Genomic DNA, 27,735 nt, shown 5'->3' with positions numbered 1-27,735 from the left:
TTAGACATGCAAAAAAAAAAGAAAAATGGATAATTTTGAACAAAGAATTTTCTCAGGAGTTAAGTGTTGGGTATGTAGCAAGAGTTAATGGGAAATTGAGGGAAGATGAAAGAGGAACTTGGAAAAAGTTGGGAACTTGAAGAGTTGAGAACTTGAAAAGTCCTCTTATGCTTTATTGAAAAGACATTTGTCCCTCATCGATGGTGGAAAGAAAAATAGGAGAGTTTAAATATAGAAACACTCCTATTAATTGTTAAAAGGGTTGGAAAGAGGGACCCCCCTCGCGCCGTCGTTGTTGTCGCTCGCTCGGCTCGGCTTCGGATTTGGATTTTTTGGATTTGGATTTGGAAAAATGATCGATCGAGAGATTATTTTTTGGACAAAGTTTGTTTTAATTAATTATTTAATTAATTAAATTAAATTAAATGGCCAACGTTTTAATTAGTTAATTAACTGATTCAATTAATTAGTTAATTAACCCGACCCGACTCGGATCCACGCGCGACCCGTTTTATTTAAATCTTTCCCGTTTTATTTAAATTTCCCGCAGTGACTGTTCTGAAAGGTTGCAACTTTCAGAAACAGCCATGACCATTTGAAAGGTTGCAAACTTTCATGAATGGTCGTGTGGATTCTGAAAGGATTGCAACCTTTCAGAACCAGTTCCTCTTGCCTATAAATACATTCATTCTTCAGACTTATTCCTTACGAATTTTTCTGATTTCTTCTTCTTCTTCTGCACAAAATTTCTTCGTGTATTTTACTGCTATTGAGTGGTTCGCTGACACCAGAGTTTTGGGTATCAATACAGTGGTGATTGAGATCATTCTATCCTGGGAGGACATATTCCAAATCAAACCTCGGATACTAGAGGGGAATAATTTCCTTAAGGGGACACTGTGCATTCAGTGGGCTTGATCTTTTTCTGATTTTGTTTTTCCAGATTGTGGTACGTTTTTTACAGATTTTAGTTTTGTCAATTAATTTCTGTTCATCTATTCTTACTGGTTTATTAAACTTTGGTTACTTCGTGTTTATGCAAAGTTTATTAAAATCAGTAATTCTGATTTTTTATACACAGAATGATAACATTAAGATGGTCAAACGTTTTTATCAAACGTTACTAGTTTCAAAGTCCCTAATGCCATATTTTAATTAGCTCAAATGACATCTGTTGATTTTTTTATTTGGATTTTTAAGTGTTAAATAACCTGCTACTAGTAGTAGGTTAGGAAGACTTTTCTCTAATTACAATAAAAATTAGTACATTAATAGTGACTAGAACAATTAGTCAATTAATCTAGAAACTCGTGAAAGAGTGCATATTAATCAAGTAATGATTTTTTTTATTATTATTTTTTTAACTTTCATGTGAAGATATTGATATAGAAAGTTCACATGACTTGGATTTGTTTTTACTAGTTTTTTAATAATTTTGATTTTTTAAAGTTTTGGAAATTAGATACTAAGAAGAATTTGATGACAAAAAGTCTTTGAAATCAACTCATAGTCAAATAACAAATGTTCATAGAAAGAAAAAGGAAAATGTCATATTTCGCAAGCCTTTATCGTTGTCAATCAACTAAGTATGACTTGATTAGTCTTGTACACAGAAACTAATAGTCGACATAAACAACAAATTATCATAAATCATATAGAACCAATGAGGAGATTTTAGAGTTCTTTGTATATTCAACTTAGTTCAAATTAAACGATTTTTGAGTGATTCATAACATATTATCCCACATCAAAAATTCGAAATGTAAGAAAGTTAGAGGCCATATAATGCTAAGGTTAGAATTCAAACTTTTGAGGAGTTTTATGGGTTAAAGCCCAAGAAACAAAACCGTGTGGCCCAAAAACCTCGAGGCTATCCATATAGGTCGGGCCAAAACAGACAATATCTTGGTAGTTGAGCCTGAGATTATTTGTTTAAACTAAGTTCTACAACATTTAACCTTCATAAAATAGCAAGTTCTAAATAAACAAGAAAAGAACACAAATGTTTATAAAAAAAAAAATTCCAATTTTCATGTTTGAGATACTAAAAAAAGTTAAAATAACATCTTCAATACTCTTATCTGTTTGTTTGTATGATACTTTTCTACTTAGAAAACATTGAAATACTAAACAATTACCAGCATTACAAGAAAAAGTGTCAATACTCAAGAGCTCAAAAGTACTGTTAGTTTGTATACTGAAAACACAAATCTACCATATATGTATTACCAATTCTGAGTACCATATATTACAATCCGTCCTAAACTACGCGAATTACCTAACATTTTCCCCATGTCATAGAGATCACAATTGACAGTTCAGAATTCTTCATATCACCATCATGATACCTATATATGTGTTGTTTGATTTTGACGTTTGTTTTTTTATCTCTTGCGTTTGGACTTTAGAGATGTCACAGACTGTGAGTTGCTATGCCAATTGCGCTTTCTTTGATTGATGAACCAGTTGTTGATTTGCTTCAGCTGTAATCCTGTTTCCTCCACAAGTTTTGCCTTATCATCCTCCTGCAAGAATTTGCATTTTAATAACAACATTCACTTGTCATCTATGTTGCTCAGACTGTTAAAAAATGTATATGAATACGTGTTGAATCCTTCAAATAGTAGTATTTACATTTTTTAGGAGTTGCAACAACAATTTTGGAGAGGCTACGCGACATATGATCAATTGATTAGTTGACAAAACTTACAGTTGGATAAGGCCATTTTGAGTGTTGTTGCCACCAATTCTTTAGAACAGTAGTGGTGTCACCAGGCAACTTTCCTGCCCTTCTCTTTCTCAAAATCTCCTCCCTCACATCTTCAATTCTTGATCTAAATCCCTGCAAGAACCAACATTTGGTAACTATCAACAACGGAACCAGAATTTTCACTAAGGCGATTCAAAATATAAAGAAGTAAACATATGAAAAGATTAAAGGAATTCGTCATCTGCTATATACATACATAAAAAATAATTTTGACTTTCTATACATAGTACTAAAAAGAGAAGAGGGGTTTGAATGAACCTCTTACGTCCCTAGCTCCGCCCATGATAGCTATGATAACCAAACTATGCATGTCAATTGGACAGGTTCAGCCCACAACTGACAGGCCCAATCTGATAAGGAGGCGTAAACTAACCCAACCCATTACTTACAGGAAATATTAGACTGTCATCTAACATTTATACTAACTATATGAAATTTTAAATCATAATCTAAAATTTTGAGTTTGAGCAAAATGAATCGGATCTTTAGACTATGATCTAAAGGGTTCATAAGTTGCAAAGAGAAACAAAACGAGGGTCATGTACTAAATAGCTTACTTAGAAGGGATAACTCGCGAAAATTTATGTCAAACTTCTAAAGCAAAATGCCTAATATAATTCTTTCTTAACGAGCCTTATGTAGCGATCCAAATTAGTTAGAGCTAGTAGATATCGGATACTAGATGAATAGAAACAAAAAAAACTTGTTAGAGGAGATGACCTGTTTGAGCTCAATTTTGAGTTCTTGTCTGACCCTCTCCATTAAAGACCTTTCAGATTCAGTAGGAAGACCAAATCCCATTCCCATTAAGTCATGTGCATCACCTCCAGATACATCTAATGAAAAATCCATTTGTAGTTCATCTTCATCATCAGACATTGTAGCACCTGTTCCCTCTCCAAGGGTTGCTCCTGATTAAGAGGAAAAAAAAACGTTTCAAAAGGAAAGAGATATTCTTTTTTAAATAGGTTAAAAAGGGTAAATAAAACGAACAAATTGAAACTGAGAAAATAGCTAATAGTACTATCATTAACCTTTTGGCTTTTACATGCATGCATAAAAGGTAAAGCATGTATTGAATAGTCCTCATGATTGAAAAAATAGATGGTGTAAAAAAAAAATGTGTTGTCTTCTTAATAACTTAAATCCATTTCACAAATGACATTAGGAAAAAGGATTGTGACTCATATCTTGTGGCAAACCCTTAACTTCGTAGTCTCTCCGTTTAAAACAGAATGACCTAGTTTAACTTGATACGGAGTTTAAGAAAACAAAAAAAAAACTTTTCAATATTGTCGTCCAAAATAAAGTTATGTCAAATGTACCAAAATGTCCTTTAATTTTATGGTGATCTTAAACATGTTGAGTTAAAAGCTGAATTATAATGTTACTAAAACAGGAAATGAATCACTTTTTTTAATAAGACTAAAAAGGGATATATGTGATTTTTTTAAAACGGAATGAGTATTTTATTGTATCTAATGCTTTCTCTAGCTGCCAAATAGTGGGTTATATAATTGACATGAGTCCCTCTTTTATAGTAAACAAAATGTGGTGAAGGAATAATAATAAAAATATATCATTAGCAACTCGTGTAGTAAAACCTGCATGAGTTGTTTGGACATGAGTAGTACTAGTCCCCCTTTGATAGTCCCTCCGTTTTACGTTGTTCGTCTTGTTTTAATTTGATACGTAATTTAAAAAAATTAGGTTTTAAATTAAAGATAAATAAAATGTCTTTTGACATCAAGAGAAGAGTCCTCCTCCCAAATAATGAATATGAGCACATGAAGCCATCAAAATGTCTTTAATTTTATGGTCTTAAACATGTTATGTGGAAACTAGATGTCAAAAAAGGAAAGAAACATTTTTTTTAATAGATTAAAAAAAAGAATAAGACAAACAAATTGAAACGGAAAGAATAATTAACAAACTATGGTGGAGGAAAGCAGCTCAAGTTGGAAAACCAACCTTTTATTTAGTCACTTAATTATCAAGTAATACACAACATCTTTTTAGGTGGATGGCACTAATTATATTTGGCTAATTACCATATCATATACACAATATATATATATAAACATGATTGGAAGCAAAAAATAATAATCAATATGTTTGTTAGATTAATCCCCAAGCAGTGAATCAGAAGTCACAAACTAAGCTAGAAAAATAATAAAGTGTTCTAGAAACTCAATATTCTAAAGTAATTATATTATACTATATAGTATAATGCAGCCTCTCATCAATCATCTGTTGTTAGTGTTTGTTACCTATTCTAATTTGTTCCTTCCATCACCAACCAACTAAACTCTCCAACTATATATATATATATATATATATATATATTTCAAATTTCTTTTCTAGGTCCCACTACCACCCAACTCTCAAACTTGGACTATGGCACAAACAAGAATCCAAAATCTGTGTTACTTGAACTTTTCAAAAATGTTATTGAGTGCGTATCGGGTGAAGGATTCAACACAAATGCGGCAATATTTTTGCAAAGTCCAAAATATCCTAAGCATCAAACATGAACAAATTCACTCAATTAATTACCATGCATTACATCAACACATTATAAGGTTCACATATTTCCCACAGGTATTCATGTTTTGCTAAGATGGAGTGATACATACACGAGGGTCGTATGGTAGAGTGTATATGCTGAAATAGTTATGTTGAGATTATTATTTTTCACTATTTGGTACTCTCTCCGTTCCTATTTATGTCACGACTTTTGATTTCACGTGCATTAAGAAATTAAGTAAGTTTACTATTCTACCCTTATTTAATTTTTTTGAAGTCAACTTTTAATCAATTTATTTTGATTAATTATTTGACCAATGAACATGAATCATTCACTTAGTTTTTCTATGTTGGTCAAATGTATATTTTCAAGGTTAATAACTAACAAGGGTAAAATAGGAAGAATATTGTAATATGCATTGATTTTATGAAATGACAATTATTCTGGACCAACTATTTATAGTAAGCATGACATATAAAAAGGAACGGAAGAAATAGAATTTTCAATATGTGTATAATGAATACACCCTATTCAGTATTATTGAGTGTTAATTAATTTGTAGCAACATGAACAAGCATGGTTAAAGACAAAGCTATCCTTAATACATCAAATCAAATCGAAAATAAAAAATAATCTCAATATTATATAATTACCAAAACGCTCTATTCAGTATTATTCATATACCTCTACCAAATGAACCCCTTTAAGTATATAAAGAATGGTAGTTTAACTTGCTATAGCCTATATAGCTTATTGTCTTGCTCTATTATCCAAATAACCATTTCTACTTTTATGTATAATTAAATGACTTGATATACACTATGATAATATTATTGTAGTTAAGCTAAAAGTTAAAAAAAAAAAAAAAAAGTTCTCAAATATACCTGTAAGAAGCTGTAAATTCTGCTCAATTTCACGGCAGGCCATAACAGCTTCAACAGCATGGACTCTGACATGCTGCTGAAGCTGTTCTTTAAACGAACACAAAACTAACAAATACTGTGCCTGTTGCAAAAAATAAAATAAATAAAATATTCCATCACTACCACCATGTCAGATTTGCAACAAATCTGAAACAACAAAAATAAATTACCAAGAAATTATCGAGCTCTTGTCTTTCATGATGAGAAAGCGAATGATGTTGTTGCTGCTGTTGAGAAGAAGCATAAGATCTCAATAAATGATGAGATTGCGAGAGCTGAGCATCAATTAATGGCAACTGATCAATCGGCGTAGCTACACGAAGACATGCTACATGTGCTGAAAGTAGCTGTTCATACAAAGGATGTGTAGCAATTTCACCTTTCAATTGATTTTGATGATTCAAATTCCGATCCTCCGAAGAAATCATCATAGATGAAATATCACCACCACCTAAACCAGTAGTACTACTAGAACCCATTAGCCCTAGTCCTCCTTGTTCTTGTTGCATATTATTTTCTTTTGTTAATCTTCACAAAAATATAAATCTGTGTCAATTTTGTTTTTTTCTTCTTCTCTCCAGCAGCAGCAGCAACACTGGTGAAAGAGAAAAAAAAAGAGAATCTTTTATGTACTATTTTCTTCTGATTTGATGTATATTTTTGATGAAGAAAATCATAAAGCCAACCAGTGATTTTACTATTGGAAGCTTAAATTTATATTGGGATCTGAAACAACATAACTTTCTGCAGAAATACTGAAAACTCTAATTTTTAACACATAAACAGAAAAAAACTAAACAAAAAAAGATTTATATTTTGGGATTTATCGGAAAAAGAGAAGAAGGATGAGTGGAATTGTTACTATGAAAGGGAAGCAAGAAGAGAAACGTCGGTAATGATATCATAGATAAAGCTGTTTGTATCTGTGGCCTGATATTTTGTTGATTTTTATTTTTATTTTAAAAAAAAATAATTTAAATTTAACTTTTAAGGTGGGCTAATATTTAAAATAGAAATAATTGACACTAATCTTGATTTAAGATAAGGTTATTGGTAAGATTAGGTGATAGAATATTGGGTATTCTTTAAGCATACATATTTAATTTGAACCTAACTCTAGACCTTTATTAAAAGCTTTTAATTTAATGTGGCCATTGTTTTTTTCCGCTCGATATTTAATATTTATATTAAAATTAAATTATATTTAAATCGAACTCGAAATCTCTAATTAAATATGAAGTACTTATCATTAGCTCTACGTTTTTCTCATATTTAAAAGTACTTTCATTTTTATGTTTTGACTTTGAGATAACCTACTTTGATAATTTAATGTTTGTAAGGAAATTCCACTTTTATACTTCATTTGATCCATAATCTAAACCACCAAACACCTTCATTTATTTCTTGGTTTAAAACTTTACTTGATTTGTAAAATAAATTTTCCTAAACAAAATGTCTTCGAAGCTAGAACTAATTATATCGTTCTCTTTTTCTATCTGGATCAAATAAATCGTAAAAGTTTAATTTATGTCATGATTAACTTAATTTTAACTTCTAGAAGTCATATAATTTATCACGAACAACATAATTGCAAAACAACAACAAAAATTTACCGGAAATTCTATTTGATGATAGATTATCGACGATTTATCAAAAAAACTTGTTAACTACATATAATTTAGCAACAAAATCGTAAAAATAATGTATTTTCAATATTCTAATTTCTAACTATGTATTAAATGAAAAAAAGGAGTTGAGCTGTCACAGTTCCATGGCTGGTATATAATTTTCAAGTTTAGTCTATTTTCTACGCAATTTAGTAACAATTTTATGTACCAATAAAACCCCCCATGTGTTAACTGTTTGTTAGGCCACACATGACCCCCTACCTACTAATTACTATGTCACATATGTTTCATAAACAACAATTATATCAAAGTCTTTTTCATATAAATTCCTCTTCTAAATTCAAAATTATATTATATCATATACACATCAAAATTAAACAAATCTCCCCTAAGTGGGCAACTAATAATAAAGATGTGAAAAAGCTAAGGTTTTCGCTAGGCGACGAAGCTCACATAATATCGCATTATATTATTGAAGTTATTATTTACTTTTCTAATTTGCGATGATCTTCCTGTATAGAGAAGGAGAAATGGGGAGGGGATTTCAAGATCGATAATCGAACACTCACCAACAACGTGAAAGTTCAGATAGCCAACCAATTAAGCTACATTAAAATTCTCCGATGATCTTCATGTTGAGTGATGGATGTTAAGGAAATTATTTTGTTTTGTATTTTTGGAAATAATTTATTGTGAATTAAATGTAGGTATATATAGTAATTAGATATATATTAATACTTTGATATATATTATTTCACTATTGATTTAGGAGTAAGCAAACATAATGTGAAAGTAGAAAGTGAAATAAAACCTTTTTTTTTCTTTACATAATTAATTGTGTTAGTTTGGTTTATGTGGTGAAGTAGCGGAGGGAACAAGAAATAATATTTTTTGTCAAGAAAATGTTTGGTAGTAATGGAGAATGTCTCTTAATTCAAATAGTTTATTATATGCTACAATTTCAAGCTTCCTAGATGAGTTGGTTGGTTTTAAAAAATTCAAATTTTATTTAGGGTTTCAGATTCGATATTTATTATAAGTATATAAAAATATAATTTTATATATAACGTGGTTTTTTAGCGAAGGAGTTTGTTTTGAACAAATCGATCTAAATTCGATGATTTGACTCCTTGTTTATGTTAATCATTTTTTATCATTAATTCATAATGCATTTTAAAAAGCTCTCCATAAGTACATGCTAATATTTCTAAGAAGTCATTAATTAATCCCTACTTGAATGATTAAACTTAATCTCGAAATGGTTGATTAAAACACAAAGTCTTTATAGTTTTAATTTGAAATTCTATAAGTAGAAACGTAACACCAAACTTTTAAAAATAAAAATTAATTTCTAACTCGAATCTTTCTTTTGTTATTTTTAGAACAATGGGAACTTTCCCATTTTTATTCAAGGTAATGATGAGGATAGCATAGTAATTGAGCATTATTAGAAATTTAAAATCAACACATAATTTAAATCATATTGTATAAGATCCATTCAAATGAAAAGGCATTATTTACAACAATTTTCTGTTCTTTTAAGAATTGTACCCGAGACTTCTATTTGTACGTGTCATTTTTGCGTAGAGAACATGCTAATCTCTTCTCTGCATCGTTTCAATTTTATTGGATGTACCCGAGACTTCTATACCATGAACTTTAGACACTTTTTTTGGTCCCTCAATTATTACGTCTTTCGAAAACAATCTCTATACCTCCTCGATATAGTAGTAAGGTCTGCGTACACTCTACTCTCCCCAAGACTTCACTTAATGAGATTTCCCTTGGTATATTATTGTTGTTGGTCCTTCAATTATTAATAAATTTTAATTTTAGATATTGTGATATCTAGTTAATCATACTTTACTTTCAATTAATTGAAACGTATACTTTTGATCCAGGTTCATAAATGTTCACAAATTTACCATCATTATATATTATTCTACTATTTTATTATTATTATTATATTATTAAACTTGCATTATTACTACATATTTGACAATTTGGAATATATATTTTTTCTAGTGACAATTTGGAATATGACAAAATATCACTCCATCATACCGAGAATTTGTAGTGACAATTTGGAATATTATTATATTCTTCTTCTTTTTAGAAGATCAGAAAATGAATATAACAACTTTTCTTTTTCTTCAATAATTTTTATGATAGTCTTTTCCTTTAATGATTTCTGCAGCCATGAAAAAAGTAGTAGTGCCATATTATGTGTCTGTTTATAATTTCTAAAAGTGTACAAACACTAAAATTCCGTATTTGAATAATGGTCGATTCAAAAAAGGCCGTTATCATTAACTGATACAACTAGTCGAAATTTTTTTTACTCGCACTCGATATATATACCACCAAAATAATACTATACTTTATCATGATTAAGTAATAAATTAGGTCTAAATGTGCTAATTAATTATAGTTAGACAGAGATTTTTAAAAATGTGTTTAAGACACTTGTTGTATTATCATTGGTTTAATGTAAATATCAGATACGGAAAAAAGTTCTCATAAATAGTCTTCCAGAAAATCAAACTATTTTCGATCTAGTTTCTCAAAAAGTAAAAGAAAATACCATGTACTATTGTATCATGTCATTTCAATCGCAAAAAGACATGATATTTTATTTTTATTATTTTATTATTATAAAGAATGTGGGTACAATTTTATTTAGTTTTTCATTAATATTGATTCTTATTTTAGAATTGTTCCTTATTATCAAACTAATTAGAGAGGATGCAATAACTAATGAGGATGGAAACTAAGAGCTTGTATGATACGAGGAAAAAGGATGATTAATTTTAGAATAAAAATGATCACGAATTAACTTATCCTAAAATTCTAAAGTTATTTTCATTCCACATTGAGGCTGAAATAATTAATTAGGATAAAAACTAATTAACTTGTTTCATGTATTTACAACAAATCAATTAACATAACTTGTGTCATTATTTTAGTAGTACGAATCAGTCTCAATAAACCATAAAACCATAGACATATTTCTATTGAGAATGACGTGTACAATTAACACTAATTTCAACAAGATTGTCAAGAAAAAGAAGGGTGGAGAGTTGGTGCACCAGTGGAACTGTTTCATCCTTAACCAGAGATCTTGAATTCGAGATTTGAATATAAAGAAAGTTCTATTGGAAGCATCACCCTTAAATGATTTTTATCATTCGAATTTAGTCGAAACTCCAAATATTGAAAGGCCAAAAGAAAAAGTAGATATAGTGCAATAGTGAACAGTAAATGTTAGTTGAATAGATGGAGGTGGGGTTAACATCATAGCTGTAGGGTTGTCATATTCTCAGTCCTATGATTGAGACAAAAGGTTAGTATGGTCCCCTACACATAACTCCCTTTTTTTTTTTTTTTTTGAAAATTTATGTAAAATAAAAATAATTTGTGTAGGGGGTGGGGTGGTGGGGGTATTGTCCCTTTCATTATCCCCACATATCCCGACTTTTCTCTCTGCCATATGAAATTTTAATATCTTCTCTTTTGCTTTTTTCTGTCTCCTTCAAATTTAATGATATACTCCAAAGTCAATAAAAACTTTCTAATCATGTTTAACCTAAATCATTTATTTTTGTGTTCCAATGCAAAATCCCAAACTCTAACTTATTAGATTGCAGTTTAATTAGTGCACTAATTATGGGACATGACTATAATTATGGTGAAAAACTATATATGATGTATCCACCACTTAAAGATTCTTTCTAAAGGTTTAATAGCAAGTACATATTTGATATTTCCCCACATGAACTTATATTGCCATGTCACAAGCATGTACAAAAAAAACAAAGTATCAAGTGTAGTCATCTGAGAAGGATGATGTGTGTATACACACTTTTCCATACTGACATAGGTTGCTTATGTCCATCAGAATTTCAAGTTTATGAATCTGAAATTCTAAATCTTTAAAGACGTCTTTAGAACAAACAATCAAACTGACATAAGAATTCCAACCCACGCCCATTTAGAGCAGATGGAGATTCTCAGACTGGAAAAGGCAGCATTTTTTTCTAGCAATGTAACGTAAAAAAGAAAGTGCAACAGGGTGTAACATGTGAGCAATGTTAGAAAGAAAGTTGTTGACTTTGCCTTAAAACCAGAATTTCCCTGCTATATACGTTCTGTACAAAAAAAAAGAGTCGAAAATGTAACTTGAATCAATACGTTTGCTACTTCAGTTAACACGAGAGTGATTAGGAAGACAAAAGTTACGTTTGCTACTTCACAAACACACTAAAGAGGTGCAGTCTTTTACATCACAATACACTTGTCTTTTGATGACTTCGGATCTGGCCTGGGGGACGAAGACATAGGTCTCGCGCTGGTCCTTGGTACCTGAACGGAAGTAATTTACTCTCTTAGTCGAAAGTACTTCCAAGTCAGGAGTTATCAAATGTGCAAAACTAAAATATCAGAAGATTTCGAGCCTACCTGAGGACCAGTAATCAACCTTGACCCACCATTTGCAGCTGGTTGCTGGGGGTTCTGATTTCTCTGTGGTGCCTGTTGTTGTTGTTGCTCAAATTCCTGTTGCTGAAGAGCTATTGCCAATTGTAAATCAGAACTGCCACACAACAATACATCTTAGCGCCATCACCAAGTAGATATATTCATGCTATCAAATTAAGGTTGCAAATATAAGTGTATCAACTTTTAAGGAATCCTTAGAGTCAGCACTACAGTTAAAACAAAATTACTGTTTCACGCCACGTGTCAGCAACTTCTACTGATGCAAACAGTTTTAGACGACATATTATAGGATTGCTTTGATGCTAGAACAGGAAGACAAAACAAGCCAAAGGTTGAATTATTTAACAGACAGACTGGTTGAAAACGCTATTCTGCCAATTAAAAGACACCAGGAGAGCTAACGAAATATGATCTGCAGTGTTCCATACTCATTTAATATATACAAAAGAAGAAACATAAATATTACTTGAAAGTTGGATGCCCTTGTTCTGTGTCCACGCTTGCCAGAAAGTTCTGAGAGTAACAGCTGAAGTTAGTTTCACAAACGCTATTGGTACAAATCCATAAGATTCTATTACAGGCAAAGAACTACATACTGCAGTACTGTCCATAGCACTCTGTTGATCCCATGTGGTGTTGGCATTATCTTCGACCTTGAATTCCTTGAAATTGCTAGTCACATATATCGTGTTTCCATTCACCTAACATTGAGAACGCAAAGTTAATAGGCAATGCATTCAAGTAATAATACACTAACTTCTGGAAACAAGACAAATAGATTCTTAATAGAGCTGCATTATACTGTTTGTCCTTCCTTATAAGAGGCAGCAAGACATGCAAAGGCCAAATATAGCAATGGGGTAGGCAACAGTATAGTATTATACCAAATTTAATGCTACTTGACACTATCAAACATAGCAAACAACATGTGCTTAGGAAAAAGGGAGAAGATGATAATTTGCAGTTTATCCCTGTTGGAAAAAATCCAAGGTAAATATATGAAAAGACACGCTTCTTACCTCGTTGAATTTCTCCCAAACCAAATCAGGCTGATTAATAAATCCTTGGTCAGTGGCCAAAATATATAATTCGCCTTCAAACTGCACATTAGTTGACATCAGTTTTCCATGCTCAGAAAGCTTAATAAGTGGAGATTGATCACATCTTTAAAGGAAATTACTTTACCACTGTATAAATCACATAAATAATGATAATAATATAATCGTCGAGTAGAACAACAGAGCAGTCGAATACCTTAAACATAGTATTGAAATGATTATTCCTGAAGAAAACACAAAGTTCTCTCTCTTTCAAACCCTCTTGCAAGGAAAACAATCTGTGCAAAAGAGGAAAACAGGAGAATTTTGTTACTTCTAGAAAACATAGTATTACAGTTATGAATGGGAGAATGAACTTATAACAGGGAAGGGAGCATACCCAAAGATTGTTAACTGACTTGCACTGTTCTTCAGAAAGTTCCTCACCAGTTCGCCTAATGAGAATTAAGAAACAGCAAAAGATGTTGAAATACAATTAGATAAAGAGACATTCTTTTTTTACTTTTCCTTTGGAAGTATCAAGGAAGACATTCACCCTACGCAAGAGCATCTGAGTTGCCTGATTCATTCATAAAAACAATTTCTCACCTTCTTTCTGTGTGATTTCATCCTTCACAATTATCTCAGGCACATCTCTACTGTCTCCATTCACTTGTTCAGCAAGAACCACCTCGCCTTCATACATAGGCTCTCGACTTTGGTAACTTGTGGTTGCTGACTCCAATATGCAATCCTCTCCTTCATACATGGGTTCATCACCATCTATGGAAGAATTAAAAGTTTCAGGTTCATCTGTGTCATGTTGTCTACCACCAGATGAATCTGGGGCTGCAGATGGTATCGACGAACTTGATGAATCAAACACATCACAACCAACTTGATTAGGTTCAGCTGCATTCCCATCTTCAGCAATAACGATTGTTCCCGGAATGTCATTCATACCTCCAGATAGATGCTCATGATTTTCACAGGCAGATAAAGAAATTTGACCTGACTCAAGAGGCAGACTCTCATTTTCAGCCAGCAGTTTTGCATTTCCAAGATCTTGGGTAGGGGTTTCCTGATCACATTTCAGGGAGGAACTAACAGCTACTTCAGAGGCCAACTGGGAACTATTTGGACTGCCATCACCAGATATTTTGCTAATGTTAGCTACTAATTCTTCTGTGGATATCGATGCTTCATGCTGCAAAACTGGTTGTGTCTCAATAGCATTTACTTCTGATGTCTTCTTAAGAACCACTGGCTCTGGACACTTCAGATTTGCTATCTCACCTAAAGAATTCAGTCCATCGGTTTCTACTGATGAAGTTGCTGTTTCAGCCTCAGATAATTGAAGGGCTTTCAACAGCTCTGCTTCTTCTTCAATATCTCCTTTTCTAGCTGCATGGCGATCTGTGATAGTAACAGGAGAATCATCAAATGATCTCCCTCTAGAGAGGCATGGAGAAGGTACCCCTAGGGCTGCAGTTGTAGCAGCAGCAAAATCAACATCGTCGTCTTCAGAACTTCTTTTATGCTCAGTTTCCATATTTTGGGTATCAAGGGAAACAAGCTCCCCCATCAAAGTGTTGTACGACTTTGATCCAATTGCATTTTCCGTATCATGGTCCTGGAACAAATTGATAACTCAGAAATATAATTCACCAATAACCAATGGTTGCAACTGGTCTTTAAACTTGCAACAAACTAATATCAGAGCAAAATGGTCAAAATAATGCAGCCCGTAACCAGAACCGTCTAAAGAAAAAATATATCCTTGATGCAATCTCAGGCTTCATTTCAATATTTGCACACATCTGAATTATAGGTACTAAAATTTAGAAGGTTTTCCAAGACCAAATGAGTTGTCCGTCATTTGACATCTCATACTAACATAAGTTTTTCTCAAAACTTTTAACTAGAACAGGGTATCATGAAGTCACTTGATTCATGGATAAAAAGAGATGAACTATACACAATCCAAGGAATATTGATTTAGAATTAAGAAAATACACAAAATTATTCGCATCATCTATTCTGGAGAGTATTATTGCACAAATAAGCAAGAGTTAAATGGAATAGCTATCACTAGTCACTAGTTAAAAAAACTAAAAAATTGAACTTGGATGCAATTATTAGATCATTAAACAAGACACTATGCCTTGACATATACTAGGGGTGGAAAATGGATAGGTGGAGCTAAATTTGGGGAAGTCAATAAATGGGCCATTGGTCCCCGTACAAATTAAACTTGGGTCAAGATAGGCTGAGAAATGGATTACAGCCAACCCAATTTAAAGGGATTTCTCTAACTACGTATGCAATGCCATTAATAGTCATCATTTCATCGCTTAAAGAGATGAAGTCATGCAAAGTGAGCAGTTCAGAAAAATCTGTGCTTCAAACAATGACTCGTGAATAATCCCCAACAAAAAGTAATCGGTTTTTTGAATCTCAACTTTCAGAAGTTGGATTAATATCAATATTATTGTAATTGGATGTTGAGATTTGTTAATTTAATTGTACAGTGATTCTTATATGTAGTATACTAAACTCATACAGATTTAGTATTTTAAAAATTTTCTATAACTGTGGGCTTTGCTACAAAGAAGCAAACCACTTCAGTTCTCAATTTCCACTTCAAGCCCCAAGGACCTTTTTGTCCTCTTTTTTTTGCGCTTTCACTTTTGAAGAAAGTGATTGTATGCTCTCTTACTGTGTGTTTGCCAGCTTTTTATTAATTATCTACAGATCATACTAAACAAAAAACTGTAGTTTAGTTTTTCTTCTACCTGTTTCTTCATCCTTCAGGTTGATTAAAATTACACAATCATATAGACTGCAAAATAATACTTTATCTTTTCTTCTCATTTGCATAATGAAATCAGCCATTGTTCAAATTCTTGCAAATATAAAGACCATAATATAGAAACTGAACTACGTGAGATATATACAGGGAGCTAAAAATAAAAGATCATACACTTAGGAACAAAAATAACCATATAGACTATAGAGAGTTATGAAATTTCCAATTTGAGTATTTCTATATGCAATTAAAAAATAAATCCAATTTGAAATGTTTGTTTAAAAATCCTTTTCTCAAAGATAAATTTGTCCACATCAATCAATCGTCCCTCCCTTTTCTCAGCCTATTAGTACTATTGGTCTATTGTTGCATATGCACTCTATGCACACAGTATTGGCTCTATTGTGGGTGTTATTTCCCATATAGTACATAGTAATATGGAGAGCAATCACAACTAAATAAACCCTACAGAATTATCAAGGATTGAATAAGGACTTGGAGTGAGCATCTTTTTTATGGAATTGGTTGCCTCGGTTTGTTGCTTCACACCCATGTTTCCCGATATGTTGTGAATCCTCTGCCTGCTCAAGCTATTGATACCAAAAATTTGGCAAATGTTAAGTGAAAAGGTTGGATACCTAATATCAAGGATGGACCGACTTGTCAGCACACAAGTAGGCAAATACAAATGAGTATGGCATATATTGTATTTCCTACCTCTAGTAAAATGTGGATTTCTAGTAGTTGCCGTACTTCTGGTTCTTATTTCTCTAGTTCAAGAGGCCTCTTCGGAAACTAGTCTTCCTATATGGATCTTTTACGAGACCTATAACTTGTATGACAGTTCACTAGTTTATCTGAAAAATAATATTGTTGTTAAACGGAAAAATATCTTCTCATCCTTTTAGACAAAAAAAATGACAAAATGTTAGAATCTTAGAATGAATAAAGATAGCCTCATTTAACAGTCTATTACACGCCCACTTATATGTCTCCATATACTAAGAATGTTCTTGCTCAAAATTATGGTGATGATCCATCGGGCTCTGCCTTTTACAGTTTCACGGGTTGGTTTGGGTTATTGATTCAGCCCAAGTTGACCAGTTTACTACACAGGTTGGTTTGGGCTATCTCCCAAAATCACCCATCATCAAACATACCATTTGCCCACACCCGTTAAAATTTGGGCGGGCTACAGTTTTTTGGGTTGTGTTTGCCACCAGCCCACCACTAATGTCATACAAAAACAAACCAATAAAAAATTTAAGGTGGAAGAGAAGCTTATAAAAGTGAGTAGTGTATAGCAATAAAGAAGACAAATACGTGACATATATCCTAATATGACCAATGGAGGAGTAACCTATGGAAACAAGTGTAGATCCTTGATTTTCCTCTTCCAAATAGGCTTTCCTTAGTCCCTAATCAGTTAGAGAATGGTTGCACCAAACTGGCAGATGTTCAGTGTTCCGTATTCACTATCTATCACACTCTTTTTGCTGTAGATTCTCGATTATTTATGATTATTTTGTTAATAAGTTCGCTTTGATTCTGCTTAGCGTTTGCATTAATTTGCATCATAGTTCCGCTCTTTGCCTTGAAAATTAATTTAGTGGTTGTCATCAATTACTACAAAATTACACCATGTCTAGCAAGTCCAAAATAGGCATTAAAATCACCAAAGTAAACATTGAGCGCATAAATTCCAAAACTGAATCAGATTTGCTTCTAACGTCTTCAAAATTCATGTAAAATACAGATGCAAGATAGAGCAGCTTCTTGGAACAAGAACGATAAAGCAACCTGCTGTCAATACTTAAAATATGTATATTCGAGGTTTCTCTTTTAAGTTGTACCTTCATAGATATTAAACACCACGAAATGGAACAGTAACAACTAGTGCTAAGTCAAAACAAAATCTCCATATACTAATAGATGTATCAAGCATATCTTTCAGCTTTAACAGTGTCTTTGTTATGCTTGTGAGGTTTAGCACAGGATGCAAAACCTAAGGCCCAAACAAGAGATGCTAGATTCAAAATTCTCTAGCATATTTTTTTGGTAGGTCTGAACCAAAACAACTGTCAGAGTTCAGACTGTCAACTATTAAGTGTAACTAAACAAAAAGAACTGGCCTAATAAGCAACTTTAAAGAATGTAGCTAAAACTCATACCTGTGGATCAACTATCCAACCATGATAAAGTGGAATATCCAAAAGATCAAATATTGCACATTCACGAGTGAACTCAAAGTCATCAATTCTGCCAAATAAGACTTCATCAGAACCCCGAACTGGAAACATGCATGTAATTGCATCCTAAAGATATAGTAACACGTGTATAGTAAGGTGAACAGAAGCAATCAAAAAAGGATAGATTGTCTACCTCCTGAATTTTATATTTACATCAATACCAGTTGCAAGTCTAGGAAGCAAATCAATTGCATCAGCAATATTCTGTTGCTGATTTTCAACATATCCAGCATCTTTGTCCTGGATAGCAATTTAAAATGCTCACGATTACCTCAAATCCAGTAAACAGAGACCACATTTGACAGTATAAATTATACATCACAAGACTACCCGAAACAATACAAATGAAAGGAACAAAAAGCATATCCATAAAGGCAATCTAATTACATTGACATTACTGTTTGAATCTATCAGCCGCTCAGCAACGAGAGAAAGCAATTTCTCCTGTGAAACCTCAGGAATATCAGGGCTCAAGCTTAAGTTGTTCTTCAACAATAGTACATTACCTGTCAAACATATAACAAAGATTCATTAAATACACATACCGACCATTAAATATAAGTCAAAGCATTGACAAGGATTTTCAAGCTAACTGGTTGATGACATCAATAACCTTCTTCGTGAACAAGAAATGAATATATACAATAGAATTGATCATGCGAAAATGAATTCCCTTTGCTTTATTAGTACCAACATATTGTTTGAGTTCCAACAGCTCTGAGTATAACCAGGAAGATAATTTCAGGTGAAGTGCTTATTATCATCCCTTTAATTTTTATCACAATTTTTCTTCCTCTTCTTCTAACAGCAAGGAACAACTTCAACCCTCAGCTAGTCAACTGATTTCCCTTACTCAAAATAAGTGAACTCAAGTTTTTTTATAACCTTGAATTTGATGAGATGTGTTGAACATCAAAGGAACGAATACTGGTTATTTCACAATAATTTGATTCTCCAAAGTAGAAAGCTTTTCTTATTTCATTTAGCTTAAAACTCCCATGACCCATGTTTCTTAAAAATAAAACTCCTATATAAGGAGCTCTGCTGAATGTGTAACTGCCAATTATATCAAGTGATATTTCTCTCTCTTCTCTGTTCACAAAGTACCACAGACCATGTAGCAAATGTGTACATATGGATGGCCTTGCCCGGCCAACATTTTTTGTTTCTTTTTCATAATTTTCCTTCTTTCGATAATCCATTCTGTTACAGACTGACAGCACCATTTATTTCTGGTGTCGTATCAATGAAGACCTCTAAGTACTTCTTTTGAGTGACCAATCTAACGGGGACTACCTTTTTCCAGCCTATTTTTTCTCTTCCCATTATTGTAACTTCTTCAACAACTTTACAGCCTATATTCAGGGAATTTTCTCAACTACAATGTCAATTCAAGCTGCTCCAATTTTTTTTTGAAGGTTTGACACTGTACCTTTTCCACTGATTGAAAGTAGAGACTTTTTTATGCATATTGAATAATGCAGTTCTTTTGCTTCATACAATTGCCAGATGTTCTTTAAAGAAAATAACACCACCTTTGTTTTCGACAATTTTTCAATATTGGGTGACGCAATCCACTTGTCACTACATAAACAATTCCAGTAACTTTTTGCCATTTCAAATTGAGAAACTCGAGTTTTTTCACTACCTTTACTTTGTTGTTGCGTGTTGAAAGATAATACAATCATTAGCAATATATTGCACTATGATATTCTTAATAATTGTCATAATAATTAGGTATAAGATTTAGAAAACTTCTCTTCTTGTTGTAAACCCAAACTCCTAACTTTATATGTTTTAATTATCAATTTCAACAAGAGTTTATTCTATTGCTTTTTTTATGACGGTAGTATCAGGAGCCAACTTGCACGCACCTAGAATATTCCAATGGGTACCTGCCATCTCCCACCTCTCACCAATACAAATGGGTGACTATGCCCATCAATGCTTAGGTAGATGGGAAGGAAACCCCTAGTGTATTTTGCCTCGTTTGGAATTTGAACCTCATGTTTCTCCCGCCACTCCATTGACCTCTAGGAACATACCCTTGGGCTTCTCTCACTTATTTTATGTTTATATGGTACAAAGCTTTCTTCAAAAATGCAAGGAAAAGCTACATATCATATGCATCCACTATCTCCCACCCTAGAGGGGAAGCCCCCCGGAATATGGGGTAGTTTTTTTTATAATATTATAACCTTTAAGAATTTGGTAGAGACTTGAAAAGCTTCTCTGATAGCATCAACAGTGGCATACCTCCATTAAAGTTGATGGATTTTAATGAAAAATCAAGAAGATGCTTATCGTGAAACAAGAGTCCAAGTATTATGGAAAAAAGAATGAGCTAAGTGCTACATGTATTCATAATCCAAGTTCAAGAGGAGGAAGATCGGGGCCATATGGAGCTCAAGAGAAGGGGTCCACATGGACCTCAAGAAAAGCCCGGAGGAGCACCCAACACGGGGCTGATTCGCATGGCCAAAAGTGCCAAAATTCAAGCCCACAAGGGCTGAAACTCATGCCCACAATAGGAGATGAAATTTGCACCTTTTCTCATTAAAGCTCGTTTTTATTAGCTCTTAATGCTTAAAGCAATTTTCAATTTCTTTGTCCATATTTTTCTTATTAAAGCCCACATTATATTTGTGTTTTGCGTTTAAAGCCCCAATTGACTTTAGACCTTTTATATGTTTTCTCCATTTGTGCATTTTCTAATTAAAACCCACGTTTTATTTGCTCTTTACGCTTGAACCCTAACGAACCTTGGACCTTTTATACGTTTTATCCATTTGCGCATTTACTCATTAAAGATCACGTTTTATTTACAGTTAAAGCTTAAAGCCCCCAATGGACTTAAGAGCTTTTTTACGCTTTTCGCTCTTGATAACACTGATCAGAAGTTCGTTACAACCAATCACGTGTCAGACAAATCCCTAGTATCAAATCTCCATAGATTGTTATAATCAAGTAGTGTAAATGAGAAAAGTTTCTAATTTTTCTAACTTCATTTCCTTTTCTTTCTGAATTCTCTTTATTTCCATTTGCATCTTTTGATCTCTCTTACAAACCAGAGCAGCTAAAGCTACAATTTTGATTCAGTAAGCATCACAACAAAAAGATACAGACTGCTATCCTAAAAGGCCATATCCAGGTTTCGGCTAGCCTATAGTCAACCCTCACAGTAAATGATAATCCTAAAAACTACTGATTTCTCTTAAATGTGGTTCTCTAAAACTAAAGATTGTTCATGAAAACTCAATTCACATCCTATCATTCACAATTTCACATATATAAAAAATAAGAACAGGATTCATCAAAACAAGTAATCAAAACATCAGAACTTATATGTGTTAATCTCAAATTACACACTTAATAAAACCCTAAAAATAGCAAAAAGGGAAGAGAAAAGAGGGTTTACAGATAGCGAGAAGTGGACAAGGTCCATTGTCGTTCTGGAGAATGATTGGTGTTGTTCGGCCCAAGAATTGAATAACCTTTGTCCTGTGAACCATTTCTTTGGTTTCTGGCTCCTCCGGCTTCAGTTCTTCCGATTGAGAAGTGGGTATTGAAGAATCCATCTTCTCGATTCCTTCCAATACACAATTCAATTGAATTCAACAAAATTCCAATAGAAAATCAGCAGTTTGTGAAACTTTCAGAGTAAGAACAGCGAGGATGTACGTATATATATGTGTGTATGTATATATATATACAGAGAGAGATTATGGAAATCGACGAAATCAAAGGGGAAATGAAACTTTATGAATAAGAAACATTTTCCCTTTCTTATGGGTCGGTGAAGTGAATTAGTTAAAGTATGAGGACTTGTTGATAATTATAGATAATCGAATAAAATGGCAAAATATACTCTAAGCAATTTTATTTTGGAAAAGTTTGTTAAAAGTGAAGAAGAAAAGTATTTTAATACAATTTTATTATTAGATTAAACAAGAACTATGAAGTAAGAAGGAGTTTGATACAAATGTTTAATATGTAATTTTTGCTACTATTTATCTATTTTTAAGGACTAGAATGAAGGTAAGTTATGCATGTATTGAATCATATATAAGCAATATCACGTTCGATATATAATGTTAGTACAAATTCAGAAAGAAGTTATAGAACGATTAGACTTACTTAAAAGTTCAAGGAAAACTAGCAATAGTTACTAATTAGTGCCTAACTGTTTCTTGTTTTAGTTGGAAACTTATGCTTCTTAGCACCATTTATAAAAGGTGGTTGAGATGATAGGTGACATTATCGTAAATGTTCTTTGTTGGTTAATGATATTTTACTTTTTTTATTAATAATATATAAATATCATGTTCGGTTGCTTATTAAAAGGTAAATTACTCATGTATGAGCTAGACTAATGAGGTGTTTGGTTTGCAATTTATAAAACCTGCATAACTAACCAATATATAAGTTATGAAAGAATATGTATTATTTTATACAGGATAAAAAAATAGTAACTAACACATGAATAATTAGTAAATAAATAATTAAAAATCTGTATAAATTAATACATAAACTCCATCATATAACTAATATATATGCCTTACTAGTTTACTATATGTACTTTTTTCTTTTGATGATTTTTTCATGAATTAATATAATGACAAGGTATAAAATAATAATAATATTTATAAAGTAAATGACTCTCAAAATTAGTACATAAGACTTAAAGGAAAAATTTTTAAGTTAAAAATAAAAAAGTTATGGGGAATTATTTTTATTTTGAATGAAAGTTGAAAGAGGAAACATATACTTAATGCATAAGTAATTTTTTTTTAAAAGTCTTCTATATTTTTTTGGTCAGTCAAACCTTTGAGAAATTTTGTGGAAGGACAAATGTGAAAGTGAGCAAATATATATACTAATAAGAAGTTAATTGAAATAATGTAACCTAATAAATTGCAAAATCTTGAATTGTTAATTGGTATGCCAATATGTAAATTTTTGTCACTTGGTTAGAAGGTTTTTAATTCATGTAATCTTAATTAAGTGAATAACGTTACTAAAAATCTCATCATGTATTAATAAAAAAATAAATTAATAAATATATAATTGTATGTACACAAACTTCTGTATAATAGGTCATACACGTGCAAGGAGTTTAATAAAAATAATTAACCTAATAAATTACAGAATCTTGAATTGCTAATTGTTATGCTTATCTGATCAAGGTTTATTCTTTGTCACTTGGTTAGAATTTATGTAATTTTAATTAGGTGAATAACATAATTTAAATGTCTCGTCATGCACTAGTAAAAAAATTAAATAAGGAAAAATTTATCAACATAAGATGTTTATATCAAATCAAATAAATATATAACTATACACAAACTTCTATATAAGATTACATACATGTGACTAGTGTAAGAAAAATATTTGAAATAACATACCTAATGAGACTATAGTGAATAATGCAATTAAAAAGTCTTGTTTGGCTAATCAAAAAGAAAATTTACTTATATAAGATATTTAGATCTAATCAATGATTATTTACATACGTACTTTTATTACTTAAATTATATTAAAGTGAATTAACTTACTATAAACACAAAAAATGAAAATTTACTTATATAAGATATTTAGATCTAATCAATGATTATTTACATACGTACTTTTATTACTTAAATTATATTAAAGTGAATTAACTTACTATAAACACAAAAAATGAATACTGGCTTCCGTCCAGTGCCTTTTCCATCAAGTTGGTTCAGTCCCCCTTTAATCTACTGCCATTTGTCACATAATAATCTAAGGGTCAATAATTATTTAACCAAAACAACCTCTTAAATCATGGTTAAGCTACAATATCTTTTTAAATTTCTTTTCGTTCCATATTAACGACATGTATATAGGAGAGGATCTTTTTGATCCATCACTGCTCTGTTTTCTTTTTTTCAACTTTTTTTTCACGTTCTTTCCAAAAATCAATTAATTTCCATCACAAACCCAATTTCTTTCAAACTAAACACTCCATTATTTTCATATTATTTAATAACTCTTCCCATATTTCTTTATACATTCAACTTCTTAACAAAATTGAAGTGCATTACAATGGCCACAAGAAATTTCTACAGCTAAATAATATTATTGTTCTTGTTTCTCGCTATCAGACGGTTAAGAGAGAGTAAGAAATTTCTTCGATTATTATGTAGGTGTTCGTTAATACGAGATGAAAAACTATATAGTAACTTAGTTTTTCTCAGTTTACCAAGAACAGGAAATTATTGTTTCCTCCGTTATTGTTTCTCAACTACGAAGTGCAAATAGCTTCTGCCCATTTACTTTCACTCTTATCACTTTTTAATGCCTAAGCAATACAAGACAAAATGCACCAAAAGAAATCACTTTTGACAATCAAATAAGCGACCCTCTCGAATTTCTTTTCTATCTTGAGAATTTAGCGATAAGCCAAAAAGATATTGTAGCTTAACCATGGTTTAAGAGGTTGTCTTGGTTAAATAATTATTGACCCTTAGATCATTATGTGACAAATGACAACAGATTAAAGGGGAACTGGACCAACTGAATGAAAAAGACACTGGACAGGAGCCGAATCCGTATTTACCTACTAATGAAATGTTGAGCTCATTTGGTGTCTTTTCCTAAATTAAAAAATTAATACTTTTTTTATCTTTTTTTTTTTCAACGAGGGCGGACATTGATTAGAAAGTCACATTATAAAAATGAAACAATGATTGACAAAAAGGACTAAAACAAATGAAAACCACCCAAGANATAGAAAGATTGCCCAACGGTTTTTTATTAATAATAAAATAGAAATTCTCAACGTGAATAATACAAGTAAAGTGGTTAAGTCCTACCTTATCAATTCGAATAAGATAATAATAATTAAAAAATAATTATTTGTTTTTGATATGTTAAAAGTGATTAGTAAAAATAAATTTTTATTTTTAATAGTATAACTTACATAAATACCATAGTATAAAACCTAAATTACCTTCTATCCCTATTAAATCATATTTTAATATAACTTACATAAGAAGGTATAATAATGAACTTGTGCTATTACGTACATGTTTTAGGTTAAACTATATTGATAATATACTAAATTATTGGGACTCCAACGTGAATATCAATCTCCCCGAATGGAAATCAAAAGAAAAAAACTACATTTATTTTAATCATATTTTTTATGAGCAAAAAGGTAGTAATTGATATAAAATCATAAACTATATAGTAAGTATTTTAATGTTGTTTAATGGAAGAAAACAATAGGGCGGTGCTCAACATATAAAGTCTTCATCAAAACCCTACTTTCCAATACATGATACCAACTAATCCAATTTTGATCCAATTAAATAAGCAGTTGGTAATTCAATTTTTATTTTATTTTTCGCTACACGTAATATCTATAAAACTGTATAGAAACTCAATTAAATTTGGATTCACATCTTTTATAAGGATGACACTCTCAACATGATATTTTTTCATTTTCAAAAACTAAAAACTTCTGATTAAAAATAAAGGAATCTCAATCATCTCATCACAACTTATGTTAATAAAGATTACTTGCCTCGTTAGATAACGAAATATGTTTCGGTTGAATATTCATGTGCTTGATTTCTTTTTATAGAATAAAATACATTAGTGGCATTATTCTCAAAACTTTGAAAGTGGATATGTGATGATATTTAGTGAGGGAGACATGGATTTTATAACATTTGAGATTCAAAAAAGTTTATATTAGTGCCAGGAAGTTGAATACAAACTAAAGAAACTTTTTAAACCATATTTTATAATTATAACGATCGGCGCACATATATATATATTATATTTTAATTTTATATACATTAGATAACAAATTGTCAAATCATTTCTTAAAACAGAAAAAGTATGAATTAAACATACACTACACAAAAAAAAATGTCAATAGCTTAATTGCCACTAAATATATATTTTTAAAAATAATTACTAGTGTAATGACAATTATATTTTAGCATTCTTTCTAGATTCCGCTAAAGCCTATAACGACATTGGATTTAATGACAATTAAATAATATCGATTAAGGTTTTAGCACTCCTTATGAATATACAAATTAATTGTTGCTTAAAGCTATTTTTATTATAACGGTAGTTGTGTGGGGTTTTAAGGCTTTAATGAATCTCCGTGGAGTTGGAAAAAGGGTATTACAAACATTAGTTTTAATTTGGAAAAATTGTATATAATAGCAAACTATTAATTCAAATTAAATGTTATAAATATAGTTTGATTTAATTGTACCCCATAGCAAACTGTTGATATTTCGCCTCTCTCCTGGTGAATCTCGTTCGCCACTCTCGTTCTCTCCCTCGCCTCTCTCGCTTTTTATACAAACACAAATGTATAAAATGTGTTTGTGTTTGTATAAAGCGAGAGAAAATTGTATATATACATATATTTGCGTTCCCCTCTCCCAGATCTCGCTCTCCAGTCTCTCCCACGCCTCTTTCGCTTATACAAACAGAAATGTATAAATTGTGTTTCTGTTTGTATAAAGCGAGAGAAAATTGTATATACACATGCAAATACATATATCTTCGTCCTATACACTTATAATTATACAATACAAATATTCCCCTGCCCAGTTCTCTTTTGTCTTTCTCTCTTTTTCGCTTTATACAAACACAGATTAAACAATTGATCTTTTGTATATGTATACCGAAATAGAAATAGATTATATACAACTGCTTTCTTTTGTATATGTATAGCAAAATATACATATTTATGTTTGTTATGGAGTGCAACTATGCAAACTATAGTTATAGCATACAAATATGATTTTTTTGTTTGTTATATGTGACAGCTGCTTAATTGGATAAGTTACATATTTGGCCACTCGTCAAAAATAATTACAATCGCTAGCCATATATATATACAAAAACAATAAAAAAAATTGCCGATTATTAATTTTCTCATCTAATCTTGGTCAACTCCTTGAAATGGGCCAAAAGAAAACAAGATACCCTTTAAAGGTTGCTTGAGGGAGCCCAAATAATGGCCCAACACAGGGCCACTTTTTAAAAATTATTTACAATTTAGTCAGATTTGACGAATTTCATAATATTCTTTGGACCTTCAGATCAAATGTTTTGAATTGTTAGAACCTAATTTCAGATCGAAAGCATGAAGTTTCTAACTTTGGATCAGATTTGAAATTGTTTATAAAGCGGCTAAATTTTAAAAGTATTATCGACTATTCTTTAAATAACGATCATAAAAATGGTTGTTTTTGCACTTCGCCTATCGTCTTTTTTTGTCACTATGTTAGTAGGTGTTTGG

At 31.5% G+C, this 27,735-nt stretch overlaps 2 protein-coding genes and 1 pseudogene across 2 annotated transcripts; all 3 read right to left on the bottom strand.

Annotated features, from left to right (window-relative positions):
• Nucleotides 1–2,112: 2,112 nt before the first annotated feature.
• On the bottom strand, nt 2,113–7,129 carry LOC125842449 (homeobox protein HD1). Its single transcript, XM_049521746.1, has 5 exons — nt 6,391–7,129; nt 6,182–6,302; nt 3,491–3,681; nt 2,711–2,842; nt 2,113–2,525 (listed from the first exon to the last, which is right to left on the bottom strand). Exons 1-5 carry the CDS (start codon nt 6,727–6,729, stop codon nt 2,385–2,387), a joined length of 924 nt encoding a protein of 307 aa, XP_049377703.1. The 5' UTR covers nt 6,730–7,129; the 3' UTR covers nt 2,113–2,384.
• Nucleotides 7,130–9,388: 2,259 nt separating this feature from the next.
• On the bottom strand, nt 9,389–9,499 carry LOC125843370 (U6 spliceosomal RNA; annotated as a pseudogene).
• A 2,469-nt stretch (nt 9,500–11,968) lies between these two features.
• LOC125841970 (uncharacterized) lies at nt 11,969–22,179 on the bottom strand. The gene is made up of 12 exons (XM_049521158.1): nt 21,859–22,179; nt 18,828–18,946; nt 18,574–18,680; nt 18,363–18,450; nt 13,992–15,015; nt 13,783–13,837; nt 13,600–13,681; nt 13,365–13,445; nt 12,942–13,046; nt 12,812–12,858; nt 12,307–12,439; nt 11,969–12,210 (listed from the first exon to the last, which is right to left on the bottom strand). The coding sequence occupies exons 1-12, from the start codon at nt 22,016–22,018 to the stop codon at nt 12,127–12,129; spliced, it is 2,085 nt and encodes a 694-aa protein (XP_049377115.1). The 5' UTR covers nt 22,019–22,179; the 3' UTR covers nt 11,969–12,126.
• Nucleotides 22,180–27,735: the final 5,556 nt, after the last annotated feature.

This window comes from Solanum stenotomum, chromosome 10, assembly GCF_019186545.1.
Source record: "Solanum stenotomum isolate F172 chromosome 10, ASM1918654v1, whole genome shotgun sequence".
In the NCBI taxonomy this organism is placed as follows: Eukaryota; Viridiplantae; Streptophyta; class Magnoliopsida; order Solanales; family Solanaceae; genus Solanum; species Solanum stenotomum.
Note: the sequence above shows the minus strand (reverse complement) of the source record. Positions and strands in the feature narration are given on the sequence as shown.